A 19729-nucleotide genomic window follows, 5' to 3' on the forward strand; every position below is an offset into this window, starting at 1 on the left:
TGGAGATTCCTTGCCAAGTTAACTTAATTATGCCCCTTTTGAATTATGTCCCTGATTGGCATACAGTAGATGCTTTTCTGGGTGGGCTGCTGTTTCACATCTAGCCAGCATTCACTGACTCTTAGTAATCATAATTCATTAGCTCTGTTATATATGCAGCTATTACAAACCTGTCCTGATGAGGAACTGCTCTTCAAGGGATTTATTCCATTCCTGCAGCTTGTTTTTAGTCTGAGATTTCATGTGTTTTTGTAGATTCTCCATGCCATTTTATCCCATTATGTATACCTTTTGTGTAACCTCTGCCTTATTTTTCTTCACAGAGCATCTAACTGTGCCAGTGTTAGTATCTTTGTGTTGAGATGGCTAATGCTTAATAAATTTAGTGTGGAAAAATTTGCTGTATCTTTGGTACTTAAAAGCACAAAATGATGGCTGTGTTGTAGAAAAGATGATAACAAATTGCAAGGGGCTATATAAGTTTAACTAGAGAAGAAAACATTATTTTTGCATTTTGTAAAATTTTGCAATTGATCAGATTCTGGACATAAATAAAATCTGTCCACTGAATATTTAAGATAAGATTTGGGTCACAGGCTGTAAATGTGAGCTCCTTGGAGTCAAAACAAAGATGGCATGGATTGATCCCACTATCCCAGCTTATTAATCCATTCTGTATTCTGGTATTTTTGTATGTCCAGTCTAACTGGATGGCTTCTGGCTGGAAAAGACTGTGGTGGAACACACTAATGGCCTTTAAAATTACTTCTGATTAGCCATTTAAAATTAGTTCTAACAATGCAGAACCCATAAAACAGGCTGCCAACTACAGTCATACACGCCCATTGAAAGCTATTCAGTATCAATTAGAAAATGCCTTTATTACCTTCCTTGAATCTAGTAAGAATCATTGTTGCTCTGAATACTTTCCCCCTGCTTTCTTGTATTATTTGTTTTGTAACCTCTTACATATAGGAGTAGAAGGATATCCAGCTTTCTATATATATATATACCATGTTACATTTTTGACAATCAGAAATGTGGGTTCTCCCAGACTTAATTTTTATGTATGTATTTAATACTTGATCTGGAAGGAGATTTTGGACTTGTGATATTAAAGAACTGAAATAATAAAATGCTCTTTTTCTCCTGGAAGGCGTTCGGATCATCCAGTGTGTGGGAGGTGCTTCAGTCTGCGTCGTTGTAGGCTGAGCTTAATTACTGAGGATTGCTCCGCCCTTCATCACGTGGCTGCCTTGCAATCCCCAGTTTACGCTCAGCCTTCGTGAGGTTAGGCTGTGTATCACCCACTCTTTGGCCGATTCAAGCAGATTCATTATTTCAGGTTTGCCCTTTATTTCCTGGTTCTCCCTTAGCCTCTGCGCAATTGGGGTGGCTGTAGCAGGGGAGCGCGTTTCTTCGCCCCCAGGGGGGATAGAGAGCGGGCGGCTTTCGCGCTCCGGCGCCAATCCTCCCCCCCCCTTCCAATTCGGCTCCTTGCCTGCCGCCTGTTTCGCGCCACTCTCGTAGCGGCTCTACTCGATCGCGCTGATAAGCGCAGCTGGTATTCCCCCCCACCGAAACGCCGATCGCCCCAACAAGGGGCGAAAATTACTTGGCTGCCTCGCTCGGCTCCTAGGTGTGCCAGAGAGGCTTATGTAGTGCTCTGAGCGGCCCGGGATTAAATACTAGGTGGCGGCCGCCATTTTGGGCGCCGCCGCGTGTCGGGCATCATTTTAATAGGCCTCGTTGGACTGCGAAGGGGCTAGCTCCTGTTGTAGGCCTGCCAGCCTATGAGAGCTACTGCAGATTCAATATAATTGGCTATATTGTTGGCTTTCCGCAGCACGCTCAGGGCAGAAAATCGCAGCCTATCCCTCCCGGTTTTTGCCTGGGAGCTCCAGCTGCCAGAGGCCTCATTCCAGCCTCAGGCGTTTATTTGGTCAATTGGAGATTTTTGACATTATATCTGAGGTCACTCCCTCCTGGGAGCGCTGAACAGGTCCCTGTTCATTCTTGTATATGAAAAATAAAAAATAAATGATAATAATAATAATAATAATAATAATAATAATAATAATAATAATAATAAAGAACTATTATATAGAGATATACATATATATTTATTGGTACATGACAATAACGCATTACCAACATTGATTGGATTACATATACAGTGCTTATACGCACGTATATATTTATATTAATAATTATAACAATAATAATAATATTGTAGAACTTTCATATCTAAATTCCAAAAGGGGGCGCGGGCCAGCTGAAAGGACACCCGGCCTTTGTTGTAGGCCGAACCCTTGGCGAGCCAACTGCCTTAAATTGGAGCTATAGTCCTTTCTTCTATAATGGCAGATGACAATCCCACTAGAGGCCCTTCGTTGAAGGCCACATCTATGTCCTACCACCTGCGCAGACAGGCTAAGGAAGCCTCTAAGGAAACTTCCAAGGCTTCTCAGAGAGACGCCCTAAGGTGCCATAGGGCACTGGAGAAAGAATTTGATAGGCGATCTAGAGAGGCACAACCAGTGCCCCCAGGCCTCCCACCCTCCTTCTACCTCCAGACACCCCCCCCCCTCCTCCAGATTGCTCTTCCCTCTCCAGGCACAGCTTATCCCAGGGACACCAGGTCCCCGAACCAACGACCAGACGGACGCCCGATGCCACTTTCACATCCACGGCCACTGGTCTGCGCCAGGAGGAGGCCGCCACTGTCGAGATTCCTGCGCACATGCAGGCATGGATGGAACGGGCTATCCACCAGGGGATAGCAGAGGGCCTTCAACAGATGTCCAGGTCCGGTCCCCCCTCGATGGCGCCCGAACACGACTCGCCATCAGTCAGGTCCTCGCCTAGATTGGACCCTACTCATGGTCAGGTACCTTTACGGGGGGACAGCTCCCTCCCAGAGGAGGAAATGGAGGAAGCTATAGAGGACCTGGATCGGTTCGGGGAGGAGGAAGATCTTGAATGGGGGTCTACACACCAAGGGGAACCCCCATCGGAGATAGACCCGATGGAAGGAGACAGGTCCGAGGACATGGGCCTCACTCCCGATCAACCCACCTTTGTGGGTTTGTTCAGGCCACACATGTTAAAATCCCTGCTATTTAAGGCCAAGAACATTTCTGGCTTATCTGTTCAGTCCTCCTCGGCTCTCCCCCCTCCGGCAGAGGGACAAGAGGACACCATTTTTAGGCAACCCGTGGTGGAGGCGGAAGTTATTCCGGCCCCACCCATATTTCACGACCTAGTTTCAGACCAGTTGGACTCTACAAGAGTTCCCCCTGCCCCATCAAGCCAGGACAAGAGGTTCTTTAACCTCGAGTCGAGCTTCTGCAACTTGCTTAACACCCCCGAGGTAGACGAACCCATCGTTGGCTTAGTACCCTCGTCCTCCCCCAGTGACCCACTGGAGGCTCTAAAACCCAAGGACAAAAAGTCCGAACTGGCGTTACGTAGGGCTCATCAGGCTGACACCTGGGCCATCAGATCGGCCACGGCCGCTTCCTTTTTCACCAGGTCCTCGATCCGGTGGCTCCGCCAACTGAAACAGCATGTTTCCCCCTCTAACACTAGGGCACATCAGGACATCGCAAAGTTAACGGCCGCAGCGGAATCCTCGGCCGACGCCACCTACCACGCGGTTAAGTTCTCCGCCCGAGCAATAACCTCTCACGTTACAGCTCGCCGCCTGCTCTGGCTCAAGCACTGGCAGGCGGACATAAAAAACAAGGCTAAGCTGGCCACTGCCCCCATTAAGGGGGACAGACTATTTGGCACCACCCTGGAGCCATTGCTATCTGAAACCCGAAGCAAGAAAAAATTTCTTCCCCCCCCTTTTTTCGGAGGTCAGAGTCAAGAAAACCCCAGCCCTTTCGGAGAGGTTCCTCCCGACCCTTCTACCAGTCCCCTTTCCAGCCCAGGTATCCGAGACCCCCCTCCTTCCGGCCATTCCAGCCCCAGGATCGAGCCGATCCAGGTGACAGGAACAGGAGGGGCGGCAGCTACAGACGGCCCTTCAGGGGCCCCGGAGGGAAGCCTTTCCGGCGCACCAGATAGACCCTGCTCCTCCCTTCCCATCGGCGGACGCCTCAGGCATTTCGCCGACCGATGGGATTCCTCCACTTCCGATGCCTGGGTCCGTGACACCATCAGACTTGGTCTCGCGCTTGAATTCCAGCGCCCCCCCCCTGACTTCTTTATGGCATCCCCCTTTTGAGGGACCCCACCAAACGCAACTCAATGGATTCAGCCATTCAGCATCTCCTCGACATACAGGCCATACAACCCGTCCCACCATCCCAGCGGGGGCAGGGGTTTTACTTCCCCCTCTTCGTGATTCCCAAATCCTCAGGGGGATGGAGGGCGATTCTAGACCTGAAACGCCGGAACCGTTACCTGATCTACCGCAGGTTCAAGATGCACACCCTACAGTCCATTCTACTGGGCATCAGGCAGGGGGACTGGCTAGCCTCTATAGACCTTTCAGAGGCGTCTCCCCACTCCCAATCCGGCCCTTCCATTCCAAATTCCTCAGATTCTGCTACAACCACCGCCACTTCCAATATGTGACTCTTCCCTTTGGGTTGGCCCCTGCCCCGAGGATCTTCACTAAGATCCTCGCGTCTCTGGCAGCCCACCTCAGGAACCTCCCGGTTCGTCTCCATTGTTACCTGGATGACATCCTCGTCCTGTCCCACCCCAGACTCCAAGCAGGGAAGGATGTCAGAGCTACCCTCTCTGCCCTCCAAGACCATGGGTTCCTGGCAAACTGGCAAAAGAGCCGACTGTTACCACCTACACGGATCACCCCTTGGGGTCCGTCATTGACTCCGAGGAAAGGTTTTCCTTTCCTCGGAAAGATTCCTTAACATTCAGGAAACCGTCAAACAAGTCAGACGTTCAAGAAGGGTAACACCTTTAGAATTGTCTAAGCTACTAGGAAAGATGGTCTCATGTATTTCCATTGTTCCCTGGGCCCGGTTACACACCAGGTCCCTACAGTGGTTCCTGCTCCTGTTCCAACGGTCCGGCAGAAACAATTCAAGGGCCACGGTCAAGGTGCCTTCAAGGGTCCTCACGTCTCTCCTCTGGTGAACCAGTCCCACCATCAACAAGGGACATGGCTTCAAGGAGCCCCAACGCCTCACCCTCACCACAGACGCCAGCCTGTCCGGATGGGGCGATCACATCCACTCGCTCTCGACACAGGGCACATGGTCTCAGGTAGAACGAGCATGCAGTATAAACTGGTTGGAACTCCGCACCATCCACCTGGCCCTGCGCAACTTCCTCCCTCAGGTACGCGGGCGGCATGTCCTCATACTCACGGACAACATCACGACCAAGGCCCATGTCAACAGACAAGGGGGCACCCAGTCCATCCGTTTGATGAGAGAGGCTGAGCGCCTCTGCCGTTGGGCGGAGCGCAATCCCCTCTCTCTCAAAGCCGAGCACATCTCAGGGGACTTAAACACCCAAGCAGACTGGTTGAGCAGGACCACGGTGGACCAGCCCAAGTGGCGCCTCCACCCGTCACTGTTCAGGGAAGCGACCAAGCTGTTCAGTCTCCCGTTAGTGGACCTCTTCGCATTCCCCCTCAACACTCGACTCCCCAGGTTTTTCTCGAGGTACCCCTCCCACGGGGCTGAGAACTACAACGCCCTCCGTTGCCCCTGGCCCTCAGGGCTTCTATATGCATCCCCTTAGCCCTGGTCCCCAGAGTCATCCAGAAGCTCATCTCCGAGAAAGCAGAACTGATTCTGGTGGCACCCTACTGGCCCAGGCGCCCATGGTTCGCGGACCTCCGCAACCTATCGGTGGCCCCTCCCTGGAAAATCCCTCCGATCAGGATATCCCTTTCTCAGGGTCCCCTCCAGCACCCGAATCCTCAGTGGCTCCTGTTAGCAGTTTGGAGGTTGAGCGGGAGCGTTTAAGAAAGGAGCAGTTTTCTGACCAGGTTATCGATACTATTCTAGCCGCCAGGCGGCCCTCCACAACACGGATATACAATGCCACTTGGAATAGTTTCTACAAGTGGTGCCAGGGTTTCCAGGTCAACCCGCTTTCACCCTCCATCGCTCAAGTGTTGACATTCCTCCAAGAGGGTCTGAGGAAAGGTCTTTCTCCGAACTCCCTGAGGCATCAGGTCGCAGCCCTTTCAACAGTCATTGTTTTGACAATCGGGGGTCCCTTCCCTCCACCCTCGCATTAGGGCATTCCTCAGGGGAGCCACTAACTTTGTCCCCCAACGATTCACAGATACCCTACCGGGGACCTCAATAAGGTCCTGGTGGCCCTTATTAAACACCCCTTGAGCCTCTCAGGGAATCCACTCTCCAGTTCCTAACATACATAGTCGTGTTCCTGGTGGCCATTACCTCGGCTCGCCGAATATCAGAGATAGCAGCCTTGTTGGTGAGGAAGGACCTTTGCATCTTCCATGCCCACCGGGTAGTTCTCCGGCCGGACCCTACCTTCTTGCCCAAGGTCAACTCAGCCTCCCACAGGGCACAGGAACTTACACTTCCGAACTTCTGTCCCAATCCCTCGCGGGAAAGGGAGAAGCTCTGGCACACCCTGGACGTAAGACGGGCCCTCCGCATTTACATTAAACGTACCCAACCCTTCAGGAGATCTGAATCCCTATTCCTCTCCTTTCAGCCCAAATCATTAGGCCACAAAGTGTCCCCATCAACCATCGGCCGCTGGATTAGAGCTACTATTTCCAAGGCGTACTTGTCCCAGGCCCTGCCGGTTCCCAGCGGAATAACGGCACACTCCACCAGAAGTGCTGCTACCTCTGCAGCTGGGGCCACCCAGGCTCCAATTGCTGATATTGGTCGGACGGCCACTTGGGCCTTCCCATCTCCCTTCATTAGACATTATAAGATCGACATATTTGCCTCGGCGGAGGCTTCGTTTGGTAGACGAGTCCTCCAGCGAGTCCTCGAGGAACCACAGGGATCACAGAACCAGACGGAGTCCCCCCCCGTAGGACAGCCAAGCTTTGGTATGTCCCACACACTGGATGATCCGAACGGCTTCCAGGAGAATGGGCGTTGGTTCTTACCTGACACGCCATTTCTCTGGGAGCTGTGAGGATCATCCAGCCCCACCCTTATTAGTTTTCCGTCTGGTGGGGTCTTGTTTCGGCCAATGAACCCTTTAGCATAGTAAGAGGAGAGCAGGATTTTCTATTCACTCTCGACTTCGCGTAAACTGGGGATTGCAAGGCAGCCACGTGATGAAGGGCGGAGCAATCCTCAGTAATTAAGCTCAGCCTACAACGATGCAGACTGAAGCACCTCCCACACACTGGATGATCCTCACGGCTCCCAGAGAAATGGCATGTCAGGTAAGAACCAACGCCCAATTTCATCATGCTTTCCCTTAAAGAAAATAAAAAGTAAAATTAAAATAATTCTATAGTTATAATTCTACTAGTAAGAGGTAGGTTTACATATTCCACTAGGTTGTAATGTGATTGATGTGGGCTTAGTGAGTATTGTGAACTCAATCCATTCAGGTTCATTCAGCAAAATGTAGTTAAGCAAACCTTGGTTTCATGTGCTATCTGATCATGATTGATAGTAGAGGTGGTAGACCATCCTTAATAAATAGAGACTACTGGAGGCAATCCTTGTGTCCACTCAAATACTGATCACACTTAAGAACAGTCTCTAAGATCTCATTGATTAAGCTACAATCAGTGGTGGGATACTGCTGGTTCGGACAGGTTCTAGCGAACCAGAGTCTGATGATCAGCTGGCCCCGCCCACCTGCCCCTGCCCTATCCTGTCCTATATTTCCATGTTTTTCAGTTCAGCTGATTCGCGCGGCACAGTAGATTTCTGCGCCTCAGCTGTTTTACTTATGGGGGGGGGCTATGAAATTCCATTAAACTATTATTTATTATACAGTTGCTGATCCTCAGCATCAGATGCATTCCATAACTAAGAACTCGTCAGTTCTACTTTCTCAATTTTAGGATATCACATTCTTTTGGGGGATTTGCTTATTAAAAAAAAACAGTTATGCTTATTTAAACATGTAGTTATGATATTTGAGTCTCTATATCTTTATTTCTATTTTCAAAAACAGTCTCCCCTGAACTGACCTTATTCAGCTCTCTTGTCTTGGATAATGGATTTCCCAGGTGCTAGGCCTGAGTAGCACAGTGTGCAGGTTTCTTAGGCTGTTGTCTCTGGGAATGACCCTGCTGTGAAGTCAAATTCAGGACCTCCCTGGAGTTCCAGGTTCATTGATTCAAGCCATATTTGCATGAAAACAGCAGCTTTGTTTCCTACTTCAGCTTCTGCCTTACTGCTGTTGGTGGATTATTTCACCCATAATCCCTTAGCTCTGTGGTTGCTGGGTGATGTTGATTATGCCACATACAAGAGGATCCTGACATCAAACAGGGTCTAAAGCAGCAGGAGACTGTGTCAAACCCCTTGCAATACAGATCTAATTTTGGGACAGATGTCTACTCTGGATGAGGAGGAGTAGCAAGTGTGAGATGGAGAGGCCATGTTTCCTTCAAAACATAAATGTTGGAAAATGTTTCTCTGAAATTTACCAATAAATGTTTTTTTTCTCAGTTGTAAATTCAGTTTTATCCAAATTAGATTATTATAACATGTTTCATTTGGGTTTGCTTTTAAATCTAGAAACGATAGTTAACACAACAGGAAGAATGCTTGTCGGTGGTAGAATCTTTTCAAAACCATTAATATTTACTGTTTCCTGTAGCTGGGAATATACTATTATGTAGCCAGAAAGCCCATCAAGATCTCTGTATTTTTTATCAGTTTATGTCAGTTATGTATATGCATGAAATTAAATTTAGTTTTTTGGCTATGCTTCTAGCAGAAGGATTTTGCAATAGCTTTGATATGTGGTCATTGTGGGTAGCCTCACATTTTTTATACTTCTGCAGCTTTTGTGGATTACTTTTGTGATATTATTATTTTTATATTATTACTGCCTCTTGAGTATTTCCTAATTACATACAACAGTTGCCGTAGAAAAAGTTTTGAGAAAAATTGTGGCTTTAAAAAAAAAATCCAGTCTTAACTAATGCCATGCTGATTAGGAATGATGGCGCTGTGATTCACTCCCTCGAAGGCCGTTGAGTAAGATTAACCGATTTGTGCCAACTGTAGGCAATTGTTTATTGGGAGACGAAGGCTCCACAGATAACTAAGGTAATATCATGTAATCCTGATCTTCTCTTCAAGATCTGGTGCCCCTGTGGTCACCCATTCAGGCTATCAGATTGTGATCTGCCTTGGGTAGTTTTCTGAGGGCCTATTCTAACTTCAGAGTTTCAGACCGTATTGTTTATACCATCTGGTTTGTGACTGAGCTGTTTTTCCAAGGGGATTTAGCCACAACCAAAGGAAAATGTTGGCAGCAGCAACTGTCCTTTTCAAAGCATGCTTATAGGAACTAGAAAGTTATTATGCTGCATCAGACTGAGAACAGAAATTATTGGTTGTACCAGATTAATGAATGTGGAATACATGTATGTGAATTGGTGTACATATTAAGTGTGAGACATTTTCCTCCTTGATAGACTACTGCGCACAAAAGGTCTTAGGTTCATTCTCTGACATTTCTAGTTAAAAGGATGACATAGCGGTTGATAGAAAGGTCATTGTCTGAAACCCTGGGGAGCTGCTAGTGATCAGAGTAGACAAAGCTTGGCCAGATGGACAAGCCCTCTGCCCTGAATGATGGCAGCAGATTTCGCTGTGTTCCAGTTCCTCACATGCAGTCGCAGTATGACAAATTTAATCAGGAAAGCTAATTAGAATTAAGTACACCTGAGTTTCTATTCTCAACCTTTAGAATAAATATATATGGACTAAGATAGTGGTTACATTTTTGGTTTCTCTGTTTCTAATCTCAGCACCCCCCAAAAAACTACTCCTCAGTTCTCAGCATACCCCAAATGAATGATGAGGACTTGATAAGTTTTTTCTTGATTTTCATGTGTGGGTGAACAATTTGCTGTGAGTGATAATAAAGCAGAAAACTGCTTTATCATCTTTTTTTTTTGGGGGGGGGGGGAGGGGTTGGTTTGATTTTAATTTAGCTGTTTATTTGGCCAGATTGAATGGCTTAATCCTTATGTGGCACGCTCAATGCGACTTTTCTTAAGTCACATTTATTTGTTTATAAAATGTATTGGCTGCCCATCCTACCACAAGGTAGTTCTTGTGGTAAGGAAGTAGGACCCCTCCCTTAGGTACTGATCCTATGAGGAACCTCAAATCTATAAAACCGCATATCCAGCCACTTGGACATGAGATGCTTTGGTATTTGAACATAAGAAAACCCCCTCCTGAGACAGTACATACTGCTTTTATGCTTTAATAGTGTGTCTTTTTCTGTGTAACCAAGATAACTAGTATACAAGTAGTCCTTAACTTACAACTAGAATTGAGCCACAAATTTATGTTGCTAAGTGAGACATTTGTTCAGTGAATTTTGCCCCATTTTACTACCTTTCTTGCCACAGTTAAGTGCCACAGTCTGCCGTTGTTAAGTTAGCAACACGGTTGTTAAGTGAATCTGACTCCCCCCTTGACTTTGCTTGTCAGAGGATTGCAAAAGGTGATCACATGACCCCAGGACACTGCAGCCGTCATAAATATGTAACAATGGCCACACATCTGACTTGATCATATGACTGCAGGTCATAAATGTGAAAACGGCCATAAGTCACTTTTTTTCAGTGCTGTTGTAACTTTGAACAGTCACTAAATGAACTGTTGTAAGTAAAGGACTACCGTATTTTAAAATTAAATCAATGAATTGTGAGAGGGTGACTTTGACCCTGATTAGTTCAGATTAGATAGATTAGCTCCTTTGTCATCCTTCAGTATGTATTTTTTATTTGATTTATTTATTTGATTTGTCAATCGCTTACAAGACAATAGATATAAGTATAAACATGAGTAAAAATACAAGAAATAGGTACAAATAAACGGGGACAAGAGGACAGGGACGGTGCACTTATGCATAATCAGTTATCAGTTTGTTCTGTTCATTGAAATGAAGACCTTAAGATAATTCTCTTCAGTTCTGTTATAATTGTACCCTCCTATTCACCAAACAATAAAGAATCAAGCCTACCATTATCTACAAATACAAAGTTATATTCCAACTCCTGTGGATGACCTCCCTGTAAGGTTTCTACATATATAAAGTTGCCACTTTGTCATCACTATCTAATGTTGATTGGTAAGTACATTGTCCTACTTTCTCAGTCACCATTGCTTGGTGTGTAGCAAGTCTCTGGACTTCTAAAATCTGGACAATAACTAAAAGTAACAAATAAAAACAACTTCCTTTTCTGCCATCTTGGACTTTGCAGCTGGACGTGTCAATCTTAGAGCTGCTACAGACCCCTTTTCCCTTTAGAAAAGTAATGAATTTGTGATAGACAAAGGGAATTATTTTAAAGCGTGATAAGTCAATTGGTAAATTGAATAATAGAATTGGATAATCTCTTATGATCCCAATTATATTTTTAAAGAAGCAGTCCCTCTCTAAAAGAGATCACATCACCAGGCTTCCTATCTCATTGCTCAGATCTTAAGTTCTGCCCACTTAATAGTTACAGATTGTTTTGCGATATGTAAGAACAAAATCTTTCATTTGGTTGAGACTCACTGATAAAATCTGTTCTGTCCTGAATACTGAATTTGCTACTCTGTAAAAATGTACACCTCCTCAAATTCAGTTGTTTATTGTTGACATCTTTCTGATAATGCCCAGAACAGAAAAATTACTCTTCTGCTGAGTTTTTGCAGTCTAATTTAACTGATTTAAGTGCAGTTCTCTCTCTCTTTTTGCTTCCTCTCTCCCCCCCACCTCCCTACTTGTGGTCATTCTAGATTGTTTCCTCTGACTTTTCAATTTTGAATTCTTCTGATTTCACATTACTGATTTCAAACTTAAGCCACTGTGATATCATGTACATTATGATGTTATTATGCAAATGACATAGTTTATTTGACTCACATGAATTACTTTGAGGTGCAATTGATGCATAATATATACTTCACCTCATTTGAATGATGACATCATGATGCACATGGTATCATTTCTGCCTACAGACATCCAAGACCCTGGACAAATCGCATTTGATCCTTTATTTCCACCAGCTCAAAGCTTTGATCCAATCATGTATTCCCTTTGTCAAAACTGACTGTCCATGGGTCTTTTTGTGAGATCTCTAGTGTAGTGCCTGGGGTACCAATGTGCCTACAAATACCACTCTTTGCCTCACTCTATTTGGTAATATTTTAAACATTAAAAATAAATTTAAAAAGGAGAAGCTGGTATTCTGTCAATGCTGATAGTGAAGTGTTACTACCACTTTAAAATGCCTTGGTAAGGCCACACTTGGAATACTGCATCCAGTTTTGGTCACCAAAATGTAAAAAAGATGTTGAGACTCTAGAAAGAGTGCTGAGAAGAGCAACAAAGATGATTAGGGGATTGGAGGCTAAAACATATAAAGAACTGTTGCTGGAATTGGGTATGTCTAGTTTAAGGAAAATAAGGAAAATAAGAAAATAACATGATAGCAGTGTTCCAATATCTAAGGGGCTGCCACAAGAAGAGGGTGTCAACTTATTCTCCATAGCAGTAGTCCCAATCTTTCTGGCTTGGCAGCCTGATGCAAGATGGGGGAAGGGAGGATAGTTCTGTGTGAGTGGCAGGCCCAGCCATACGCACGTGCACAACTCCATTTGCACAAGCATCAGTTCCCACCACTCACGCAAGTGGAGCTGCGTGTGTGAGTGCAAGTGCCCACTATTCATGCACACAGCTCCATTTGTGTGAGTGGCAGGTTCTTGCGAAGCTCCACTTGCAAGTGTTCGCCGTTCGCATGGCCCAGTTCTGAACCAGCCAGAGCTGGCTAGTGGGCCAGGGCCTGGGGATTGGGGACCCCTGCTCCAGAGTACCTGAAGGCAGGACAAGAAGCAGTGGATGGAAACTAATCAAGGAGAGAACCAATTTAGAACTAAGGAGAAATGTCTTGAGAGTTAGAACAATTAATCAGTGGAACAACGTGCCTCCAGAAGTTGTAGGTCAGGGGTCTCAAACCGGAGCTTGCAGGCTGAATGTGTCACACACAGGCCACGCCCACCCCAGCTCTGTGAATGGGAAAAACGTCATGAAATGTTGCATGACGGCAATGTGACACAGCAAGTTTGACACCTATATTATAGGTGTTCCATCACCGGAAGTTTTTAAGAAGAGACAACCATTTGACTGAAAAGGTATAAGGTTTCCTGCTTGAGGAGGGAGTTGGATGAAGACCTCCAAGATGCCTTCCAACTCCCTTATTTTGTTATTCTGTTAATATTCTGGGTCTACTAAGTAGTATCATCAGGTACATCTACGAGTAGAATTGGAAAACATGAAGTTGCTGCCAGTGAGTACAAAGAATACTGAACAGAACAGAATTATTCAACTTCAGGCAACTTGTAGATCTAGCCTAAGAAGTGACTGTGCTAGCTAGGAATTATGTGAGCTACAGCCCAGAATATCCTGATAGTATGAGATTACAGTCCAGGAGGATTCCCTCCTAATGTTTCTAGAGGAGTAGCTATACTTGGGTTTTGGTGGCAGAAATATCAAAACATGCTTATATCATGTACTGGGCAAAGTAGTTTGTTATGGCATAAGCTTTTGATGGATCACAGCCCACTTTATCTTCTGCATAGTTAACAGCAGAAGATGAAATGTACTCACAGCTGTGGGTGAGGATGAGGGCGAGGGCAGAAAGGAATAAGGAAAGGAGAGATGATACAGAAAAGGGGAATAATATAGAAATAATTGCTAATAGCAATAGCACTTAGACTTATATACTTCTTTACAGTGCTTTACAGCGCCTCTCTAAGTCGTTTACAGCAGGGGTCCCCAACCGCCGGGCCGCGGACCGGTACCGGTCCGCGGAACAAGCCTTACCGGGCCGCTGGTTGCTGGGCGCCGCCATCATTTTTTTGGTAAAAAAGTGCTTCCGGTGAGCTTTTCCGGGTAGAAAGCTCACCGGAAGCACTTTTTCATCAAAAAAAGATGGCGCCAGCGCTTCCGGTGAGCTTTTCTGGGTAGAAAGCCATTTCTACCCGAAAAAGCTCACCGGAAGCGCTGCGCCGCCATCTTTTGACGAAAAAGTGCTTCCGGTGAGGTCACCGGAAGCACTTTTTCGTCAAAAGATGGCGGCGCCCAGTTGATGCCGGTACCGGGCCGCGGCATCCAGCTGATGCTGGTACCGGGCCGCGGCGTCGAAAAGGTTGGGGATCACTGGTTTACAGAGTCAGCATATTGCCCCCAACAATCTGCTCATTTTACCCACCTCAGAAGGATGAAAGGCTGAGTCAACCTTGAGCCTGGTGAGATTTGAACGGCCAAATTGCAGGTAGCTGGCAGTCAGCAGAAGTAGCCTGCAGTTACTGCACTCTTAACTCCTGCGCCACTGAGGCTCAATCATGAAGCAAACGTCTAGGATTGGTGAACCGAATAATTGTAGTACAAGAAGAAAACTTGGTCTGTGTTTGATCTGTGAGAAATAGTGATAATTGAATGAACTGGGTTTTTTAAATTTATTTTTTCTTATAACTCCAGCAGCATCAGTCAACATGGCTGGGAATGGTCAGAAATAATAATTCACAATATTGAGAGGGACTCCCTATTGGAATCATGGATCATTGATGCATTCAGGATCTAATTTAATCTGATTTTACATATTGTCATTGCATTTGTGATATTAAGGCTTGTGTAACGTGACTCTGTATTATACATTAGTTTTTGCTTGAGGATCAGTAGCAGTGTGGCCATTATTCCTTCTCTTCTGTAATTTGTGTCCAGTATTCATGTCTTGTCAAGTTTCTAACCATATTTGGGGAGGATTACTGTATCAGAAATACAAACTGTTCACTTTTTGTTCCCTCCAGAATTGATGGTTGCCTTAGTCCAGTGATGGCTAACCTTTCCATCCTCGCATGAGCATTTCTGTGCATGTCCGTGCGACCCCCCCCCCATGTGTGTTTATGCGTGTGCATCTCCTGCACGCGCCCCCCCCCATGCACGGCAGGTACCCAACGATCAGCTGGTGGGTGGGTGGCACACGTGCCTGAGCAATGGACCTGCTCTGGGGCAACGGCTCGTGTGCCGACAGAGACGGTTCTGCGTGCCACTTCTGGCACGCATGCCATAGGTTCGCCATCACGGCCTTAGTCTAAAGTACAGATAGTCCTTCTCCTTGCTTTAAAATCAAGAACAAGAGTCTTTCACTTTAATCCTCCCAGTCAAACTGCAATGAACTCTTAAGCCCTTTTACCCTGGGGATAATTGGAGGAGCCTGCCTTTCATTAGAGAGCAGAGAGAAGCAAACGTTTTGGGGGAGGAAAGAGAGAGAAGCATAGACAAAATATTAAATCAGAGGTCATCGTTTCTTCATCTCTTCAGCCTCCCTTTGCAGATGTGTTGTTTTTGCATTGCTAGTGACATCCAGCTCTGCCCAAAATGGAACTGAGCAAGGGCTGGTCTAGTGCCTAAGGTTAAAATAAATGCGAGTTAGTTCCACTTCATGATCCTGAACTGCCAGCAGGAGCAGGAGAGACAGGCGTTTTCTATTTAAAGCACAGCACAGAGGGCAGGTTATAAAAAGGAAATCTGTTTTGTAGGCAGCAGCAAAGGGAGGCGGAGGCCAAGTTGGCAGAAACGGAGGGGGGGGGAAGCTGCTCCTGTTGTTGCTACTTGGACTCCCTCCCCCTCCCTCCCCTACTCTCTCTTTGTTGCTGGCAAAGCATGGAAAACCCCCCTGGAATCCTCCTCGGATTTATCACCCCAGACAAGTAATTTTGCAGGTCCTGAATGGATCAAGTGCCTCCTACGCTTCACATTAAGGGAGAAGGCTCTTGCAGAAAGCACAAGTGGTATTCTGGGATGGATTTACAAAAAACCATTTTATGTAACGTTTTTGGTCCGTGATTTTATTTTTATTTTTGGGGGGTTAAGCGGAAATGCTTCTGATCCCTGTGAGACTTGAACAACTGCAGAAGGAAAAATGCTTGTAAACACTTCACAGTGCCAAAGCAGGTGGACAACAGACGCTCAGATTTTCTTGGAGGCATACAAATCTATTATTACAATTACCCCTACCAGCCTTTATATTTAGGAGAGGCAGCTGGAATAAACCATCGCCGTGTAGGTAGAGAGGTCATCCACATTAACCCCCAGAGCTTGAAGGACCAGGAGAGGCTGATCTTTTTTCCAGATGAGCATATTTTTGGGCTATTGCTATTTCCCCTGGTAGGTGACATTATGCTGCTTTGAAATAAAAGTCTGAGGGAGGAAACCCCTGCCCCCCTCCTCCCAACAGAGTGTCCTATCCTACCATTGCCTTTCTAGTGTCTAGAAAGAAGCAGGTTTAAAAGGCTGTGCAAACTATAGTTGGTCTTATTCTATTCCTGCCACTTGGGTATGTGTGCAAAAGGTCTCTGTGTCTGAATGATTTGTGTGTGTAGATGTGCGTATGTGCTGTGACGCATGAATAGAAGCTTCACTGGGGCTGAGTAATTGTGAAGTCGGCAATGAAACATTAGATTAATTATGCCGAATCTTTCCAATTTAGATGTTGTGCATGCACGTACACACACTTACACAGAAACTCCTGTACAGCATCTGTTCAGGACAGCGCTGAATAGAAACGAAATTAGACTTGAGGCATTTTCAGCAAAACAAAAAATGAAAAAAGAGCCACCCACTCCTCCCACCCAAATACCTTATCCCAGTAAAATTGAGTTTTCATATAAACACATCATCTGCGTAAAAACTCCAGGGCATGAGAAGTATGGGAAATTTTGCAAACAACAGAGTCTCTTAAGATCTGATGCTTTATTTAGCAAGTCTGCCTGAATCAAAGGAAGATGGGGAAAAAAACCTATCCTACCATTGCCATCCATGGAAAGTAGGCTTTAATATCATTTCCTGGCCCTCTTAATCTGCCCTTTGATGTTTTTTTGGCTGGATTCATGTAACATGCTAAACTTAATATAACAAAGTACAGTTGTTGTATTGGCATAGTATGCTAAGTTGGTACGTCCAAATAACCAATCCATATTATGGTTTAATTAGGGCTATCATAACTATTATAACTGAGTTGTAGATACCCTTATGACCACAAAATGCCAGTAAAGGCACATATTGTGTAATGTGCTGAACCATAAATTACCCAATCTTGGTTTAGTCTAATTTAGAATGTTTATTTTTTTTTTATCCTACTTTTTCTCCAAAAGTTAAGGACAGTCCATACATAACACTCTGTTGTCCAGTTCCCCTTTTCAAACAACATTGTGCAGTAGTTAGACTGGCCCAAAGTCTCCTAGCTTTCTGTGAGTGACACCAGCCTCTGCATAACAGCTGAATCAAATAGATGGATCACTAATGTCTCCTGTGTGAATGAGATGTGAACTATGCAAAGTCTTCTGTTCTTTATCTTATTCTTTGCTTTTCTTTTCTTTCCACTTGTTGTTGAGGTTTTCCATTCTCCCAAAGCTGCTTCTTTCATCTTCGTCCATTTAGCCTTTTTAACAGACCTTTCCAATGACCCGTAGTCTGGTAGAGCTTGGAGCTGGAAACTAATAAACAACTTTATGGAGTCCAAGGCCTGGCTTGTGTTGTCCTTAACAGAGGATAGGTCTGGGAATTGGACCCTGAGTCAGAAGATTGAGCTCTGTCCCCCACCTCTCTAGACACAGCAAGAGTGTGAATCTCTTTGGTATCTCTTCTGCTGATATCATTTTCATTTCCATAAAACACATGCTTATGTGGCAAGGACAGAGGAAAGACATGCACTGTTTTATATATGGGAAATTGAATTAATGTTGGGAGGGTTAGTCAGGCTCCTGTGTTCCCTCCCCCTCCCCCTCTCCCTCCCTCCCTCCCTCCCTCCCTCCCTCCCTCCGTGTGTGTGTGTGTGTGTGTGTGTGTGTGTGTGTGTGTGAAGGGGAAGGAAGGTAGAAGTTGCATTGCCTACAGTTGTCCAGTGGCAATTGGTGAAAGAATGTTCTTCTCAAATCTCTTGTCCTTTGTTTCCTTTTGAAGAACCAAATTTCTATGACTTAAGACTACAGTATAGTAATAATATTGAGAAATGTTATTCAACTGATTTATTTTAGCATGGTAGGCAGAAACTGGCAGTACAGTTTTTCAATAAGTCTGTATATCCATCAGTTACTGGTATTTTTTTTGCCCAGGTTTTTTTCCATTAAAATCATCCTCTAAATATGACTGACAATAATACATTACATTGAAATGGGACAAGAAAAGTGAGGGTGTTGTATATTATGTTCCCTTGCAATTTGATAGCTCTTTAAACTTTTAATTACTTAGGTAACAGAAAATAAATATTTTTGCCAATCATCCAAGTCATAAACAGAATCATAATTCCAAACAACTGCCTTTGATATAGTTTAAAAGTAGCTGGGAATCAGACAGCATACTAGACTAAGAAAGAAATGGGGTTGGGTCATTTGTTAATATGTTGTATGATCCAGGTCAACACATTCAGGTAAAGTATTTCTTTAGGCATAATTTTTATTATGTGAACCCATCCTCCCAGAACGTAAGTCTCAGTCCAGATTTACAGAAATTCAGATTTTTATGCATTTCATGAAAATAGCCAAAACACAAAGTAATCTGTTTTTAGTGCCTGTCCTCAGTTTATATATATATTTTCTTTCTTTAAGATCACCTGCAAAGGCTCTACTGTGACCATCATGGCCACAGTGCAGACCTTGCCTATCTCCATTGAATCTGCCACTGAAGGCGCTTCCCAACTGTGTACTAGTGCCAGCTCATCCCCTGCAGACATGGGAAGCGTCAGTAGCCTTATTTCAGGCCGGCCTTGCCATAAGGCCACATCTGAGTTTGGTGCTTTCCCCCTGCGTGGAAATGCTGGCTCCCAAGAGCTTCTGTGCCACGGACTCCCTACCAAGAAGAGCAGCTATGCTTATGGCAATGAAGAAGATTGGGCTGAAGCTGTATCCCCCATCAGCCCCTGTAGTGATGCAGAAGACCTGCAGGATGACAAGCCACGGAGTAGCATCCTCCGTGGACCACCTCCCAAGTTGGTCCCTGTTTCAGGGAAACTTGAGAAGGTAAGAAGAGGCAATGACCATTAGATCTTTCAGTCTACTCTAGATCAAAGATAGGCTATCTTGATGACTAGGCTCTGAGAACCTATGCTTGATTTGATTTATTTTTTATTTTTTATTTTTTTTGCTGGTAGCCAAGGGAGATGATTTCACCATAGAGCTAGAGTTGGAATTTTGGGCCCTTTAATTATTTTTGAGGCTTAGTTCTTCCCACACAAATGAAATGGATAGGTTCAGTTTTTGGCAGACGTATTTATTTCACTTGACTTCTATAAAGTAGTGCAGGAAAACTATGTCATTCTCATTCAATATATGTTCTAAGAATCTTTGTGGCATGATCCTGAATGTTTTGGGGGACTGCCCCCCCCCCCAAAAAAAAACCTTTGAGGGCTACAGCTTACTAATTTCTGATCTATATGACAATGAATACAAACCGAACAGTTAAAAAAAAATCATAATGCTCCTTCTTCCACCAGTGGACCTGCCAAACTTTTCCGTCACTGTAATTTTGTAGTGAAAGCAGGTGG

The 19729-nt window shown here is 45.1% G+C and overlaps 1 protein-coding gene across 7 annotated transcripts in view; it reads left to right on the forward strand.

The window, feature by feature from the left end:
- The window catches only part of LZTS2 (leucine zipper tumor suppressor 2), a 73162-nt gene that overhangs the window by 47282 nt on the left and 6151 nt on the right, over nucleotides 1–19729 (forward strand). For all 7 annotated transcript variants that reach the window (XM_026668462.2, XM_087964636.1, XM_087964638.1 and 4 more), the window contains one exon: nucleotides 18795–19205. In XM_026668462.2, the coding sequence (XP_026524247.1) occupies nucleotides 18795–19205 (411 nt within the window). The remainder of the gene's footprint in view (nucleotides 1–18794; nucleotides 19206–19729) is intronic.

The sequence above is a fragment of the Notechis scutatus genome, chromosome 4 (genome assembly GCF_049901735.1).
Source record: "Notechis scutatus isolate UNSWTSFEM ecotype Mainland chromosome 4, rNotScu1.2, whole genome shotgun sequence".
NCBI lineage: Eukaryota > Metazoa > Chordata > Lepidosauria > Squamata > Elapidae > Notechis > Notechis scutatus.